The 17809-nt window shown below is 38.3% G+C and overlaps 2 protein-coding genes across 4 annotated transcripts; both read right to left on the reverse strand.

Moving 5' to 3' along the window:
• Positions 1–36: 36 nt before the first annotated feature.
• LOC103464651 (E3 ubiquitin-protein ligase TRIM39-like) lies at positions 37–4544 on the reverse strand. The gene is made up of 2 exons (XM_008408887.3): positions 4424–4544; positions 37–2094 (listed from the first exon to the last, which is right to left on the reverse strand). The coding sequence occupies exon 2, from the start codon at positions 2075–2077 to the stop codon at positions 698–700; it is 1380 nt and encodes a 459-aa protein (XP_008407109.2). The 5' UTR covers positions 2078–2094; positions 4424–4544; the 3' UTR covers positions 37–697.
• Positions 4545–5895: 1351 nt separating this feature from the next.
• On the reverse strand, positions 5896–16905 carry LOC103464652 (protein-glutamine gamma-glutamyltransferase 2-like). Of its 3 annotated transcripts, none has more exons than XM_008408889.3 (15): positions 15961–16898; positions 14463–14633; positions 13978–14232; positions 13592–13710; positions 13266–13394; positions 12359–12539; positions 11598–11733; positions 10743–10852; positions 9436–9551; positions 9125–9251; positions 8136–8248; positions 6815–6989; positions 6568–6728; positions 6251–6384; positions 5896–6132 (listed from the first exon to the last, which is right to left on the reverse strand). In XM_008408889.3, exons 1-15 carry the CDS (start codon positions 16049–16051, stop codon positions 5985–5987), a joined length of 2166 nt encoding a protein of 721 aa, XP_008407111.3. In that variant the 5' UTR covers positions 16052–16898; the 3' UTR covers positions 5896–5984. The 3 variants fall into 3 exon arrangements, with proteins under 3 accessions (XP_008407111.3, XP_081462967.1, XP_081462968.1); XM_081606841.1 differs by lacking the exon at positions 15961–16898 and adding an exon at positions 15341–15936; XM_081606842.1 differs by lacking the exon at positions 5896–6132 and having other exon boundaries at positions 6294–6384; positions 6690–6728; positions 15961–16905.
• Between the last annotated feature and the right edge of the window lie 904 nt (positions 16906–17809).

Consider the following 17809-nt stretch of genomic DNA (forward strand, 5'->3'; position numbering starts at 1 on the left):
CTTGGGAGCCCCTTCCCTAAACCCAAACAAAATCCCAAACAAAATCCAAAACTGGTTTTAATCAACAATTACCAGGAATTAATAACTCTAAACTGAAACAATAGCTGGCCAACTGCCTGATAAGTGAAACAAGTCAGATGCGCTCTTCGTGTATCACTCCCTCTAAAAGGATGATGATTTTTCTTCTTCTTCTTCGGATCACTAGCAACTTCCATACTTTTAATTTTGTGTTATAAATGTTAAATTTGTGTTATAAATGTTGCTTTCCTTACTCTATAGATGTTATATATATTTTTCTTTTTAAAATCAGGATTTGACTTGATTACAGATCAGAGCTATTGGTTAATGTGTTAAATAAAATGAAAGTCTCATATTTTATAATCTAAAATTAAACACAAACTACAAAGTTAATAATCAGCATAACAATACACCAGATCCCCGATTGCTTTAACTTTGCTATAGGAAACTTTAATTTGACTAGAAAACACATTTGTAAACCCTTGATTTCTCTATGGTTTAATTAGTAAAAGTTATTCCTCTTCTTGATATTAAATATTTTGTCCTCAAAATATTTAAGATCAGAAACTGAACTGAAAACAACCAAGTGACCAGATCAGATCCAATTTCCTGATTAAAACAAAGTTTCAATCTGATCAATAAGGTTTAATTTGGACTTTTGTTCCTCGTGCTGAGAACATCAGAGCTGCTGTTTGATCACTGAGATCTTCATTGGCAAAACTTTTACATTACCAGTGTTGAAATAAGGAAACATCTTGTCAGTGAAGGTGTGTGTGAAGGTGTGTATGTGTGTGTTAGTATCCAGATCAGAGAACGACAGTTTTCCTCTGTCCCAGTCCAGATTCACTCTGATCCTCTGGAGTTTCTTCTGGACTGATAAACCAGTCGATGCTTGTGGAGAACGTGCTAAGTATTGATCTTCATTGAACCATAGAACCAACCATCCAGACTCTATGAATCCCTTCCTATGGACAGATTCTGCTATCACACCAAGTGCCCATCCTTCACCGTCTCCAACATCAACATCCCAGCTGTGGTTCCCTGAGTTAAAACCCTCAGAGCTCAGGACAGACCACCCTAAATCAAACCTCTCTGGATTGTAGGGAAGCTGCTGTTCCTCCCCTAAAGTCAAACTGGTCAGATCTTCAGACAGAATTATTCTTGGATTAGCCGTGTTTGGGTCCAGAACCAGAGGAGTGTAGGTCACCATGTCCTTCATGTTGCTCCAGATGTTGAAGGCCAGGTTGCCCAGATGTTTGGCCTGGTCTATCAGAGCTCCTGAGGGCAGCTGTGGATCCTCCAGCAGGGGGCAGCGCTGGACTCTTTCCACTGCAGCCTTGTAGTTGTGCAGGAATGAGACGTCTGCAGCTCTCAGCTCCTCCTCTGTGGCTCTGACTGTGTCTGAAAGAGCTGCTATCTCTCTGCTCAGAGCCTCCATCTTCTCCTTCATCATCCCTCTCTTCTGCTCCTCTTCCTCCCTCAGTGCAGCCAGCCTGGCCTCCTCTTCCTCTGCTAGAAACTGATGAAGCTTCTTAAACTGCTCAACAATCTGCCTCTCTGTGTGCTGGGCCTGGACCTTCATGTCTTCTGCGGTTCGGTGAAACTTTTCCAGAACTTTCATCCTGAGGTCCAGGATTTTTTTTAAAGGCTCCAGAGTTTCCTTAAGTTTGTTCTTGAGTTGCTGCACAACTTCCTCGATGGGTTTAAATCTATGCCTAGTGTGTTTATCTGAATGACTGCAGATGTGACACACTGGCTGCTCATGGTCCAGACAGAAGAGTCTGAGTTTCTTGGAGTGCAGACTGCAGAGATCCTCTGAAACTCTCTGGTCTCTCTGCTGTAAGAAAGTCTCACACAGGTTCTTCAGCACCAAGTTACAGAGTGAATCTTCAGTGACAGGTAGTGCCTTACAAACTGGACACTCTCTTGCTGGTTTCTCTCCCCACCATTTATTCAGGCACTCCTTACAGAAGATGTGGCAACATGACAGAATGACCGGATCCTTAAAGACGTCCTTACAGACCGAACAGAATTGATCCTCCTCTGTTTTGGAAGCCATTTTGTTTCTGAGTGAAGCTGAAAACACAGAAAATTCAATCAGTCATGGCTTCCCATCCCTCCTCTACTAACTTCCCTCGAAAGCCGCTTCGAGGAACCTTGAACCAGTTCTGTCCCAGTTCACCCTGGCCATCTCCCATAGCAGATTCTGCTAAGGGAGATGAATGCATCCCATTTTTTGTACTCTCTTCAGGGGAATTACAAGCTGTACTCAGCTTTATATCCTCCTGACTACCAGTAGTTCATTTTTGTCCTCTGTAGAGGACATTTCTAAACTTGAATATCTCCCACCCCCTGCATTCTACTGAATTCATTCCTTTTGGTATCTGGAGAGGACATTTAGGGTTTTTCAATGATACCACATGTTAAGGGGTGGGACTTTTGTACGTACATTTTTCTAATTCATAAAAATGCCGTTCATCAATAATAACACATTTTATGAGAAGAGACAAAGTAAGTGCATTAACCCGTTTATTACCTTACAAAGACTGTGGGATTTAAAAAAAATGGTGATTGGATAATATTTTTTTTCCTGGTGTTCAGTGTGCAAGCTATTTGGTAGACAGTGGACCTCATTTGCAGATTGGCCCTTGATTTCCATTACTGCAAACTCCAAACGTGAGGTGGACTGGCGAAAACGCCATTTGCATTCAGAGAGCTGCGTGTAGCATTGTGATGTTATTACACTAAATTGTCAAGTGAGATAAGCTATTCCGATAGGAAATCATATGAGCACCGGCAGCTTTTATTTTGAAAAGACGACAGCTCCATTGCAAAACAGCGGGTAACTTCCTGTTTCGAAATTATAATCCATCCATCCATCCATCCATCCATTTTCTTTCACCCTTGTCCCTCAGTGGGGTCGGGAGGGTTGCTGGTGCCCATCTCCAGCTAGCGTTCCGGGTGAGAGGCGGGGTCACCCTGGACAGGTCACCAGTCTGTCGCAGGGAAATTATAATTTTTATTCAAATTTAATGTGTTGCGAATGAAAATGGGAATTATTAACTCTACTGTTAAACATATTGAGTTAATGAATTGTTATTTTGAGTGTCAGTTCGGGGTTTAAAAAGACAAATTAACGGATCGTACCATTATAGTCCGTGAAAGGTTTTCCCACGCTCTCCGTTGTGGTCTTTCTGTTCGGATTCCGTGGGAAAAGGTATGAAGTTTTGTTTTCTGTGTTCAGTAAATATATTTAAAGTATAATAAGTGATAGTTTGATTACTGTTCTTTTAAAATAATGTGCTTTGGAGCACTTAAACTTTGTTAAAAAGTGATAGAACTGTGTTAGCAGATATTTAGCTGCTCTTATGCTACATGAAACATTGCTAATGAAATGCTACATCCATGTGCTGAAAATAGTTCTGTTCACGGTTAAACAGGCGCTGTGGAACACTTTGATGAGAAAAGGCCTGTTTTTGACTACTGTTGTCTGTTATTTGAGTGCAGGTATGTGATGTTTAATTATTTTTGGTGTGGGAATATTTTGTCTAATTATTTTTATGTCAGTCATGGTACTGTTTAAGATTATTATGCCCATGTTTGGGTTTAATTATTAATTATTGTAATTATTTTTATTTTATTACGTGTTATTTTACACAATGGAACACTGTGATGAGAAAAAGCCTGTTTTTGACTACTGTTGTCTGCTATATGAATGCAGGAGCATTAAAAGTGCCTTCAGATCAGCTGTTATTTTCCACAAGACACAAGGCAGAATCAGCTATGTTACATGCACAGTTTAATCCGGAGCAGGAACACATTCATCACCTTTAGGAGCAGAATGACCATAATTTCATAGACCTGCAAGCGGCATATCTGTCGTAAAAAGGGACCTAATAAGGAAGTGAGAATCTGTACAGCTCTATGCAAAACTAGCCGTCAGGCTACAGCTTTGGCTACCTGGTGTGAATCACTAACTTTAGTTTGGCATGATGTGTAATTTATTCTTTGTTTGGAATTTTCTATTAAATAAAGTTCATGCCTGGATATTAGTTTATATCTTTTGATTGCATTATCTAAATTCAAATGATTCCACAATATAGATAAAGTTGTAAGTAATCAGGTAATCTAAATTGTTTTCATTACGTTTGGGTCAGCAATTAATTTCTAAAAGACAAAATTAAATATCTGGGTTTAGTTGTGTCCATCAAAATATTGAGGTTCCTCACTGCTGATTAATAACTGTGACCTGCCCATGTTCCTGCCCATATTGATGCCCACGATAGAGAAAAACAGATCGTAATTTACACAACTCCAACTGGAGTAGCAGTGAACCAGACATTAACCGATTAGAGTTAAGATTTGACAATAGAGGAGCAGCCAAAGTGTTCTTGGTCCAACTCACCTGCAGTGTGAGCAGCTGGAAGCAGCAGAGTTGGGGGTTTTCTCTCCTGCAGCTGGACTCGCTCAGATGAAGCTGCTAGTTTGGTCTGAAGGTGAATCTGATCATCTGCAGGAAGCAACAATCACAAACTGCTTCCTGATTTGGTTAAGGTGTGTCAGGGAAGGGCAGTTTACACCTGCTGCCTCACCTATAACTGAGGTACGTTTTGTTCCAAAGTCCATAATTCAGCCTGTGAGCAGCTAAATAATCAGCAGCTCTGATCAGAATATAGCCTGCAATAAAAACAAAATGAACGTATGGACTCTGTGTGAATAAAAAGGTTCTGATGACTGGCAGAGTAAGTATATGTAGTAACTTACACATACTACATATCCGCCTTAGCTAGCAGATAAAAGCTACATTTCCTAAACTAATTTTGCTAGAAGTATTTGTATCTGAAGCACTCATGTTTCCCACTCAACAGTCAATAGCTATACAGAAAATGAGATTTCTATATTTTTTTATTGGTAATATTTACTAAGGTCCACAGACTTCGTTTACAGACTATAGTGGAGGTAAAAATCCTAAAGAAAGCAGCCTAATGATACTGATTTATAGGCTGTCAGAAGAAATTTCTTTAAAAAATCTTAGACTTTTGTAAGGGATGAAAGGAAGAAAAATAATCAAATGGTTTCACAACTTTCCAAAATTCATTCTAGAATAAAGTCATAACCAATTCAGTTCTGACACAAACTTTTAGTTTTGCTGCTCACAGAACTTAATATTACATCACAAAAAAACTATGTCACTCATTTTATAAATTAAGATTATTACACATCGAGGGAAATATTTTAATATTATTTTACTCCTACCAGCTACGTAGAGTTGACTAAAACGTTTTTGAGGTTTTTATACTTAATTTTGTCATACCTTTAGAGAGCAGAAACAGATATTTATTTGCTTTATTCCCAGTGCACAGTTTGTGACAGTCTCCAACATCAATGCTTCTGCATCTGAAAATGCATTTGATAAAGTCAAACAATAAAAGACTGCAATGATTGAACCAAACAAAGCAGAGGTGACATTATCTAAGTGTGAACAAGTGAAGCAATCCTAAGTGGAAAATGGAAAGAGAAAGAGCTGGAGGTTTGTTGCTTAGATGTTTACTTGTAATTCAACTAATAGAAAATAAAATAGTATTTTGTAGTGTAAAAGCAGTTAAGGCTAGAAAAGAAGCTGTACGGCTCGTTGAGTTTTGCAGCAAAAACAGGCAGTTTTGTGGACACCTGAAACCCTTAAATCCTTCAAAACATTGACTGGTTTAGGAATGAATTTGGTTGGACAGCAGTGGGAGCAGGGCCTTGCTTCCTGTTCATGATTTTTAAAATGTTAAACATGATTGGATGATCTTCTTCTTACTGCAAGTTTCTGATCGTTCTCCACAGAAATGCAAGTTTTAATGTTAAACATAAAGAAACAACCAAAGGCAACGATTTATTCAAACCACCATTTATTTCAGTGAAGCCTTCATCATCAATGCATGCATCAATGTGTGTATCAAACATGTTTTTCTTTCTAGAGTTTAAGGCTTGACGTTAACAGTGCGGCTGGCCTTGATGTCTCTGAAAGAGGAACAGTCAAAGTCCACCAGCAGAGTCTTTTCTCCACTCTTGTAGGGGAAAAGGCTTAATTTCACACCCAATCTATTGTAAGGCTTCAGATCTGGAATTCTGTGGATGACAAAAACACACTGAATGTCAGATTTCTTACATCTTAAAGGACTGATTTGTCCTTAAAGTCTGAAAACCTGCACCAATGTATGCACACTTTCCAGCAGGAAACACATACTTGATTGTCTCCTCCGATCGCACCAGGCCTGATCCAGAGACAGTCAGAGTGCAACCTGTCAGGGTCTCATTGACTGGATTCTTGAAGTTCACTTTGAAAGTCATTTTCTGGTAAACTTTGGCTTCAGCAGGCACCTGAAACAAAGACGAGATTTTAAACACAAGAAGAAAAAATACCTTCACTGGATTTTCTTTGGAAACATTTAGCATTTGTTTTGTATAAAATGAGTAGGAAGTGGAGATGGATATCGGCAAATTAGTAGTTTGAAAGACGTTTACAAGAATAAAAAAAAGTTTAAAATAACAACAGAATCTCACGATGAGGGAGAATGGCGGATCTTTCAGTACGATACGGTCATCTGCCACGTAAAACTGATTGTTCTGTAGGTCAGTGATCAGGGCTGAAATATTCATGGTCTGGCAGGATACCATCTGTTTACCATAGGACGAGTACGGGACCTGGATGGGGATGATCAGATCTGAAAAGGAAAAGAAAAACAGCGATTTACTCGATTGCCACAGCATTTACAAGCAAAGGTAAAACGTATCACTGCAAAAGAATCACCATTCCCGGGGAGAAGCTCTTTCTCGATGACCTCGTTCTTGATGTTTTCCATCAGTCTGCCGGTATACGTCATGGCCTGGACGCTGACGGCGATGGACAGCATCCTGGCAGAGCTGCCTTCACTTCTCAGCACCAGCTTCATCTTCACATCCTGACCATTCACTGGTGTGGACTCCTGCAATCAGGGGAAGGACTATCAGATTACAAATGTTATCGTCATTCTGACCGGCCACATTAATCAAAAATACCAAAATCTTGAATTCAAATTAAGAAGACAGATCAAGTAAATGTGTTTCTTGTTTATCCTGGGGTTTACTTCTCAGCTCTGAGTAAATCTTTTATCACATTTTTCTATGATGTCATGTTCCTACCAAAAGACATGAGGAGCGTATTAAGCATCATGACAGAACATTTATTAATAGGGCTGTAGTGATACAATAATCTCACGATACGATACACAATATTCTTCTCATGATACAATATATATTGCGATATTCAGCAAACAATACATTTGAGTGATTTTAGAGGGACAGAGTGATTTTGGTGCCATTTTGTGACTGTTATAGAGTTGGACTGAATTAATTTAATTGAAAACTGATTAAAAGCACCAACTACACAATACCTGGCTCTGGTTGGACACAGACTTAAAGTCGACAGCTGGACAAAATGAATCAAAGAAGTGGTGAGAAAACATGTTTTTTTAAATTGAAACAGCACAAACTGTAGCTTACATGCATTTGTAAAGTAAATAAAGTGCACCAAGTACCTGCTCTGAATAGTTTGATGCCTTTTTATCCTCGACACTTAACATCTAAAGGAATCACTCTAAGCCTGATGACCTAATCACTCTCCCAGCGAAGCAAGCAGTGAGTGAGCAAGTTGACAGTTGGATGTTACGATACTTGCAGATGAATATCGATTTTTTTTCTAGGAAAGAAAATATTGATATATATCGCAAAATCGATATTATTACACAGCCCTATTATTTATTAATGACAGAGCCACACAGCTTATTCGTTCGCCTGCCCATGAACACAGCATGGCGAGTATAGGTGTATTTGACACTTGGGGCGGTGACTCTTCTGATTATTCTGACTGGACAGATTTTCTGATCAGATCCGGTGGACCGGGCTTTACTGTTACCAACTTATCAATCAATAAAGTCATTTTGCCTTATATGGTTGTTTAAATAATGAGTAAAAGCCCCTTTTTCTGCTTGCATATCAGCTGTAACTGAATGATAAAGATAAGTCAGATTTAATTGTGAAAACAAAACTGAAATGTTGAGCATTACTCAGGCTAATAGAGGCTACCAACAAACCTCTTCAAATTTAATGATCAGTTGCGGTTCTGCATTTCCATCCGGGGGTTTTGTGTTGTTTATGTCCAGTCTGGAAAGGGCGTATCTGAAGACGGCCCTCTCCATCGCCGATCCTGGAAGGTCAGTGAAATTAACAGAGTCACAATATTCAACATGTCCCAACAACAGGAAGTGTCTTATACCTGTTATCTGTTTCATATCTGCACCACTGAAGCTGTAGTATAATTAATAGTTTGTACAGAAAGTCTAGACCTATAAACTAAACCACTTCCCTACCTCAGCGGTTGCTCTAGACGTTTTTGTTCTCCATCATTTTGAATCTTATCTATTTATAGATCTATCAATCAACAACAGAACATGAACACTATATGTTTCGCGATACTAACATTGTCTCCAGGGCTGTGTTGATTTACTCACCTAACATACACGTGGGAAAACTAAAACAAAATGCAAAACCAAGTTTACACTGCAAAAAACACAAAAAAGTATTTTTGGTCTAATTTCTAGTGCAAATATTTTGATACACTTGAAATGAGACAAAACTAACTAAAAGCAGCTTTTTTAGCAAGATACAGGAGCATGTTTTAAGTCAGTAAGTCCTTAATATTGATGAAAAAGTGGCAGTTCAGTTGGTAGATTATTACTTATTATATGGGGAAAATGTCTTCTGCCAAGGAAACTATTACTTTTTCATCAATATTGGACTTAAAACAAGATCCCATATCATGCTTAAAAGTTACATACAAGTTAAGATTAGTCTTATTTCAAAATGTACTCAGATATTTGCACTAGACAAAATTACTTGGTAAGACTTTGCATTTTTGCAGTGTAAAGGCTGGTAAACAGTTTAACTCCCCTACAATGCTATTGTTATAATCCTCTGCTGTTCGTACAAACCCAGCTGTGTTTTGGTTCACCAACACGACGAGAGTAAAAACCTCCACAGGAATGAACTGAAATGACTCTGTCTGTCTGCTGGCTGAGCCCACCTTCGGTGTATTTGTAGGTATTTGTGATGTCCATTCGCTCGTCGGAGCCAACAGCCTTAGTGGAGATGTGCTGTCCGACACTCTTGGTGTCAGAGAACAACTCTACTTTGGATCCATCTCTTTTAACCTGAAAGGAGATGCAAACATGCAGAACAAAAACTAAAACACAAGCCTTCAGGAAGATCAGCAGCTGTTGTGGTCAGACTGTTTCTGTTCTATCCCAAATTTTCATTAAAGGAGGAAGACTACTGTATAAATTCATACATTTTTTATCCCTATGTGTCAGTTTGATAATGTAAAAGTCAACTGACCAGCCAGGAAACAACATCGGCGTTGACCTCTGCGGAGACAAACAGTACATCATATTTGAGGTGAACGTCTCCTTTCAGGATGGCTGAGACTGGAGCTGGACCGCAGCAGAACACGTCTGACGGAAAAATGACACGTCAGCATCCTGGTAACTGTTTTACAGAGTTCTCTTATGATATATTAAGCCATGTGCGTGCATAGTTGACTGCAAAAAAAAGAAAAAACACTTTTTTTTTTTAAATGATTTGTTACCAAAAAATGCAAAGAACTGTACAAAAGTTTTAAGCATTTGATCAATAATTTCCTAGGAACGTTAAATTAAAGTCTCTTAATAAGAAGTAGAGAAATACACCAAAGACCTCACTCAGCACAGTAACGATAATAACTTAAACATAGATAAACTCTAGTGTTTATCTCAGTGTTTTATGATCGTAATTCTTGATAATTTAATGACATTTGAGAAAAATGTTTGTTGCCGTCATCATGTCACCTGCATTGCCTGCTGCTGTAATTTGCTATACAACAAACTGTCAGGTTTCTGTCTTTGACTGAGCTACGTATGCAGACAAATGGATAAAACAGAAACTGTTGCAGCTTCTGCAGTGTTACTGTTGGCCTTTTTACAACATCTGACCTTTTTTCCATATTTTTATCAATTATAGGAAACATCAAGCTTTAGTAACATCACTTTAATCTTATTTTCTCCAATTATTTACTGTAGTATGACAGCTGTACTAATGTTTTTTTTTTTACCTTTCTGACTTATACTTTTGTACAAGGAGGTCATGTTGTTTCTGCCTTATCTTTCTACAACTTTAGTTTCAGCTGAGAAAATAACATCAAAATCCCACTAAGGTTTGTTTAAAGTTAAATCTTATCAGAGTTAAATAAAAACAAATAAATAAATAAACTCAACAAAGCTTTAGTTTAGGGTGTGAACTGGTATACTGAACTTGTATCCCCATAACAGAATTTACTATTTTAGTAAAATTTATATTAAAAGTGGAAGAAGTTTGAAAATAATATTTTAAAATAAAAAAGGGTTTTTGGGGGATTGTAACGACTCTTGAATTCCACCGTATTTAATTAGATTTTATTGAGAGTAATAAAATGTTACCTATAAAACAAATGTATTTGTGGCAGTAAAATATGGCATTAAATTTATCTAAAAATTTAACAGTACTTTACCATTCAGATAGAGTGGCAACTACAAATATTAATAATAATAATAATAATAATAATAATAATAATAATAATAATAATAATAATAATAATAATAATAATAATAATAATAATAAAGGTTTAATACTTTCACTCAGTTCCTGTGGAGTCCCATCCAGCGCCTGCCAGCCATCATATCGGCCATCTTCTGCCAGATCTGGACGCCTCATCCACCCCTCTGTCCAGACATGGAAGTTCCTTCAAATACAACCAATATTAAATCACATGAACTGGGATGATGTTCCAACTTCACACAGAATTTAAAGTAAAGAACAGTTCACTTTAAACTGTTCTTTAAGTTAAGGATTTTAAGCTGTTTCACACTTTACTGAAGAAAATAAATATTTCTAATGGCTGAATGAATGACTTTACTGTCATTTAACAAATACATCCATCCATCCATTTTCTTGCACCCTTTTCCCTCAGTGGGGTCGGGGGGGGGTGCTGGTGCCCATCTCCAGCCAACGTTTCTGGCGAGAGGCGGGGTCACCCTGGACAGGTCGCCAGTCTGTCGCAGGGCAACACAGAGACACACAACCAGGCAATTTTGGCCTCTCCAAATTGCCTGGGGGCAATTTGGAGAGGCCAATTAACCTGACAGTCATGTTTTTGGACTGTGGGAGGAAACCGGAGTACCCGTAGAAAACCCAACATGCACAGGGAGAACATGCAAACTCCCTGCAGAAAGACCCGGGCCGGGAATCGAACCCAGAACCTTCTTGCTGCAAGGCAACAGCTCTACCAACTGCGCCACTGTGCAGCCCCATTTAACAAATACAGTGTAATTAAAAGTGTGAAGTACATGTTTCTGACAGTTAAAGGCAGTTTCTTTTGCTCACAGTGGTTTGAAGATGGGATCACATCTAGAGATTTGTGTTTTAGAATGTTATCCAGTTATCTGCAGGTGATGTGCATCTATAAAAAAGAACTTAGGGCATCTTACCAGACATGCTCATCGGTTTCTTTTGGTCTAACTAAAAAGTCACCATAGTATTTGTCAATGATCAAGTTTGCGTTGGAGTCGTGAGCAGACTGGAAGTTGGTGACCACACGGCAGGGGATTCCCAGCAGGCGCATCACTGGAACCAAACATAGTCAAACCATTCATTTGTTTTTCTCTCCTGCTTGTTTGTCAGGATTCACTGTATATTTTTCATGCTTAATAATGGTCTAAAAATGTTCAATTATGCACTTTATTAGCTCCCCCTGGTGGTCATATATATATATATATATATATATATATATATATATATATATATATATATATATATATATATATATATATATATATCAAAAATTGCAAATGCTGTTAGTTGAGGCTCTTTAAAGTATTTTGCATAATGATGTGAACTCAGAGACAGCAATGCTGAAGCATGAGATGAAATAACATTTTTAATCTGGTAGATGCAGTAAGGAGAAAAAAATGGGCTAAAAATTACCAGTAAAAAAACCAACCAACTAAAAGTAACCTTATGAGGGGAACACTGATTTTTTCCAGCCAATCGCTGATTATCGATCTTTAAAAAACATAACCTTCCTATTACAGTTTTGGCCGAATTGTAATAGATGTAAGACGTCTTATCTTAAATGTTGCAAAAGAATCGCTGAGTCGTAACATCTTGGCTTAAGACATTTGCCTTAAAACCAGATAGTTTTAAATGCACCTACAGTTAAAAGTGTTGAAGGAAGAGTAGGTAATCTCACCTGAACACATGATGCCGGCAAACACCCAGCACTGTCCATAATTGACTCTCTTGAATGAGGTGGTATACCACTGCTTAAGGATGGCATAGCTGCCACTCCAGTGAGTTGGTGGGAAACCGAATCCATAATTGCCTGACCATTTTCCCACTAGGACGCCATTGTTGGTGTCCTCTTTGTTAACCTGGAGGAAGAAGGCAACAAAAAGCTTTTATTTTGACAAGGCAGAGTCCATTTATGTATAGAATGAGTGAAGTTGATGTTTATATTTCACTTTTACGTTATTTTTTTTTATCATTATCATACATTTTTTTAGCATAAACAAATGCTAAAACATATTAAATGTTTGGTGTCATTTCTGCAGAATATCCAGAATACATCCATATCTGGAGCACAGGACCCAGATATGGACCAACCATCAACCTCCAGTATGATGGCTGGTCTTTCCCATCATGTCTTTACTTGCATATAAATGTTTGAACTAGACCTGTGCTGTTCCATTATTCTCTTCCTGATATCTTGGCTGATTTCTTTTTACCTTCCCATCGAGTCAAACAAGAAAGCCGTTTGTTTCAGGTGTGGCTTTTAAATGCATCCACAGGTATGACTTTAATTAACTCTAATGCGCCACTTAACCTGTAAGTTTGGGGAAGGAAACTCAAAAAAATCTCTAAGAAATGTTCTCACTAAGTTTTCTGGTGTTTATTAAATATAAATAATTTGTGTAATTCTAACTAAGTTAAAGCAATACAAATTTTGTAAGATTTAACTTGTCTTTTTATTCTGTGTAAGTAAATATCTGGTTTCAACTGTAGCTCCCAAATTTTGTCATATTGAAGAAGACACTGTAGAGTTTTAAGTTTGTGAATGTTTTCTTAATTAAAACTAAATTTTAAAAAGCGGTTCCTACCATATTGGTAACCACACGGCCGACATAGATGGGGTTACAGCGGGCAGAAACGTCGTCTGCTGGGTTCCGCTTGTGTTTCCTGCTGAGGTCGAGCAACTTCAGACATATTTGCACCATGTCCTCTTCAAACTGAAAGGAAAGAGAAACTATTCCTAAACACCGTCTTATGCATCAAAATAAGTGAAAGCTTTTTCACCAATGCTCTGCCTGAGCGTGTTAAACTAATGTAACATTTTTATAGAACTTTTTTAAAATGAGTTTTTACAGAGAAAACTGTTGGATAATGATGCATCAAGCCGTCATGTTCATGTTCGGCGTCTTTGTACCTGTCCAAAGTCCCAGGTAAGTCCATGAATGTATTGATCAGAACCCTTGTAGATTATTCCATGTTGGTTCATAACATATTCTTGTCTTTCCACCTCATTGGGCAGAAACACCCAGTCCTCTGTACAGAAAGAAAATTTAATTATGAAAGTATATAGATGAAGCATCCATAAACATGAAGGAATCATCATATGTTGTTAAATAGTCAGATTGGACAACAGTTAAAATAAGTAAACTGTCAACCATTTTGATTGTTGTTAACTGCAACCAGGAAACCACCTACGCATATGAAATCCATACAACGCCACATAAAAGAAAATCAGCCGTCACTTTTTTAAATGAATAAACAGCAAAATGTCTTGGGCAGAGAGAGTGCAAACAAACCTACCAGAACACCAAGGATTGAAGAGCACAAAAAGTTCTGCTAACTCATTTTCTTCAGCCTTAAGTCCTGCAGAAAGTTTGTACTCCCCTACAGGAGCGTTAGCAGGCGGCGTTATGGTCAGAGCCAACATTCCTGTTTCAGGAAGACTGTTTTTCTGGAGCTCTGCTTTCCATACTGCTATAGCACATGGTGAAGGTTCTACTTTGTCCGAAACACCGAAACGTGACATGGTCCCTCGCTCCTCAGATGGATATTTTCCTGCAAAAAAAAAGAAACTGAAAGAGTCAGGCAGCAGAATTCTGTCTGCTTAGATTAATTAATTATTATCATTGATTGCATTTTTTAAATTTCTTTAAACTTAATATGTGCAAATGTGTTGCAAACGAGCTATCGACACCTGTGACAACTTAACAGTTAAATAAACTATGCAGTTCAGACACAACTTCCAAAAAAAACATTTCAAATGAATAATTTAAAAAGACACCAACCAGTCACAACTTTCATGGTGAGCTGATCTGAGTCGGGGTTGAAAGGTTTTGCCATTTTAAGGGTTATGTTGAATGGCTGGCCTCTTCTCACAATCAGCTTATTCACTGAGATTTGACTGGTGTGATGGTCATTGTTGTTGGTCTCACAGTGGAGGTCCATTTCCTTAAAAGCTTAAAAAATATGTAAAGATGTAATTTTCCTGACAAAGCAGACATTACCAAGTGCAAAATTTTGATGCAAGATTTAGAGGGCAGTTTTTTTTGTTGTTGTTATTTAGCTTACCATTCTCACATCTAGTGCACTTAAAATCAAAATGTGTATAAAAATTGTCATAGACTAACATGTTTACATTGTACACAATTTCAGAGTCTGTATGTGCGATTTTGATTTTGATTGCCAAGTCCTTCTCATTTGCACCAAATATCCGGTTTTTCCTCTCATATTGGTTTTACTATTACAGTAAAGTTTTAAGTTGGGTATTTGGCAGACATTTTCTCTGTGATTCACTAGAGGGAGCCATTGAGCAGAGGTTTCAAACTGCCTTTCTTATATGATCCCTATGGGTGAGACACCCTCCAACTTTAAGGTCTGTTGCTCCTGCCACTTGCTCAGCCGCTCCTTCCCGTTTCAAACTCTTCTAATGAACTGAAAGTTAAAGAGCTAAATATGAATGAGATATTTGCTACCTTTGACAAAAAAAAAGCTTAAGTCTATAAAAGCAATGTAGCCAGTTTTGATTTCCAGGGCCGTGTATCATGATTCAGTCAAAGTAATGAAATAACAAACTGCAGTTGGATTTTTATTGTTAATGTGTTACTTCCTATTGAGCAGTGAAAGTAAATAAAAGGTGTTACATGTCTTTTAAGTATTCACTTACTGGAGAGGTTTTGTTTATGGTGTAGAGCCACAGCTAGCAGCTAGCTCCTCACTTTAGCGGCTCTGATGGAGCCTGTACCGTTAACTGCTATTGCTCCGCCCACAGTTTGGACTGAACCATTGTCCTAACAATGGTGGGGGGGGGACATGGAAATTTATTCTTGTTTGTTTCTTCGGTGAATGGCAGATTTATTTAATTCTTTGTTTCTTTTGCCTTTTTATATTGATTTTGTTTAAATGCAAATGTTTCTTCAATGATTGTATGTGGGGGGACGAGGGGGCAAATCTAGACTTGCCCCCTCTCCCTCCGGGATTTACACCTATGCTTGTAATGACTTTCTGCAAAAATGTGTGCTAGCTTATTTTTTCATTATTAATGGGATGCCTTGGTTAAGTTTGAGCACTAGCTCCCTTGCTCTGCAATTATAAACGGTCACATTATCACATCAGCAGAGATGTGACACGTCTGCTAAAAATAAAGCCTGATTACAATTGAACTAAGATGTTGTAATTTTTCAGTCTGACATTAACAGAACATGTTAGAGGTTTTCATTCAACTGCAAACAATAACGAAATCTAGTTTTTTCTGTTGTTATTGATAGGCTTTTTTAAAAACTATACCTGAATAGGTGTGATTTTTTGGATGAGCTGAAGCCGTTGGAGCTGCTGAACCGACTGGCCTGCGGGAAACCACTGGAGTCGCTGAGGCCATCTGAGCTGCTCAGGTCATTGGACAATGAGAACATGGTTGTCTCTCTGCACAGCTTTTCCACTTCAGATGCTGGAACAGTAGAAAGCTCTGTGGCTGGGAATCAACTGCGGGCCACTTTTAAAGGCCCTGGTCACACCCTACGTTTCCTGTAGGTGAGGAATGCATGCTGAGAGCAAATGTTTAATTCCTTAGAAAGTACAGCAGGTGTCAAGTGTAACAGGTTTAGGAAGAGAGTGAAGTGTGCCACAAGGCAGTGACTCAGAATGGCAAAACATTTTTAAGAGAGATACTTTAATTGTACTTCAATTAATTAGTTTTTTATTCTTAAAAGTAATTCAAGTTTTGGCAGTATTTAAAATACTTGACTATATTTTTCAATTTTGTAAAGAAAAACATTTAAATAAGCATTCACATTTATCTAAGACTATAATTTAATAAGAAAACAAACTATAGTACTAGTTTTTTTCAACTTGATCTTACTTTAAAGAATTCACTATACCCTCATAAGGACCACTGTGGTCAAAAGCACTAAATGTTGAATTGATAAGCTCACCAATTTTAATGTTTTAGAACAAAATGAAGTGATAGAGTTAACTGCATGTGACATTTATTGGATTAAACAGAAAACAAACGTATGCTGTTAGACAGTGTTGTGGTCAAGACCACCTAACCCGAGACCAAGACCAGACCAAGACCAGAGTGTATTGAGACCGAGACAAGACCAAGACTTTTAGGGTCCGAGACCAAGTCAAGACCAAGACCAAGGGAAGTCGAGACCAAGTCAAGACCAAGACCAAGGGAAGTCGAGACCGAGTCAAGACCAAGACCAAGGGAAGTCGAGACCGAGTCAAGACCAAGACCAAGGGAAGTCGAGACCAAGTCAAGACCAAGACCAAGGGAAGTCGAGACCGAGTCAAGACCAAGACCAAGGGAAGTCGAGACCGAGTCAAGACCAAGACCAAGGGAAGTCGAGACCAAGTCAAGACCAAGACCAAGGGAAGTCGAGACCGAGTCAAGACCAAGACCAAGTGTATCGAGACCGAGTCAAGACCAAGACTTTTAGGGTCGAGACCAAGTCAAGACCAAGACCAAGGGAAGTCGAGACCGAGTCAAGACCAAGACCAGCGCCGCGCTCTACATGATATGATAAAATGTGAAATATGATCAAAATTACTTCTCAAATTGATCTGAAAGATCCATATTCCCATAAAAACACATAGATATTAAATACTTAATAAATTTAACCAGTGTTAAATTTAACAAACTCTTTGTTCTGCTTTGCTTCCGTCTCTGTGCTACGATCCGCAGTGGTCTCGCGAAATCCCTAAAAAGATAACGCCCTGGGTGTTTACCCATGTTGCTCATGTCAGAAACCACTGTGTGCACCATTAAACACAACATCGACTTTTTGGGGGGCAAAATGAATCTGTAGCTGAACATAGACAACAACTTAGCCTATAAGCTACTTGTTAACAAGCTTAAGGTGATGTATTGATATTAGCTAGCTAGTCATCTTTTAGCTAACTTCACCTGCATCAAACAGCTTTACTAAACAGTCTGTTAGTTTGGGGGGAAAACTGTGAAAAGTTCTTTGCGTTTTGCTGGTTTGCTGCCATGATTCTAACACAGCTGTGCAGCTCCGCAGCGCTCATGTTGCTTTTAAAGGCGGCTCGGAAAAACAGGTTACCACATGTTAACAACGGATTAAACAGTTTTAACTGCTGACAAAAGTGCATCTTTTTTCTAATGTTATGATTT

This window comes from Poecilia reticulata, chromosome 5, assembly GCF_904066995.2.
Source record: "Poecilia reticulata chromosome 5, P_reticulata-male-v2, whole genome shotgun sequence".
Classification (NCBI taxonomy): Eukaryota; Metazoa; Chordata; class Actinopteri; order Cyprinodontiformes; family Poeciliidae; genus Poecilia; species Poecilia reticulata.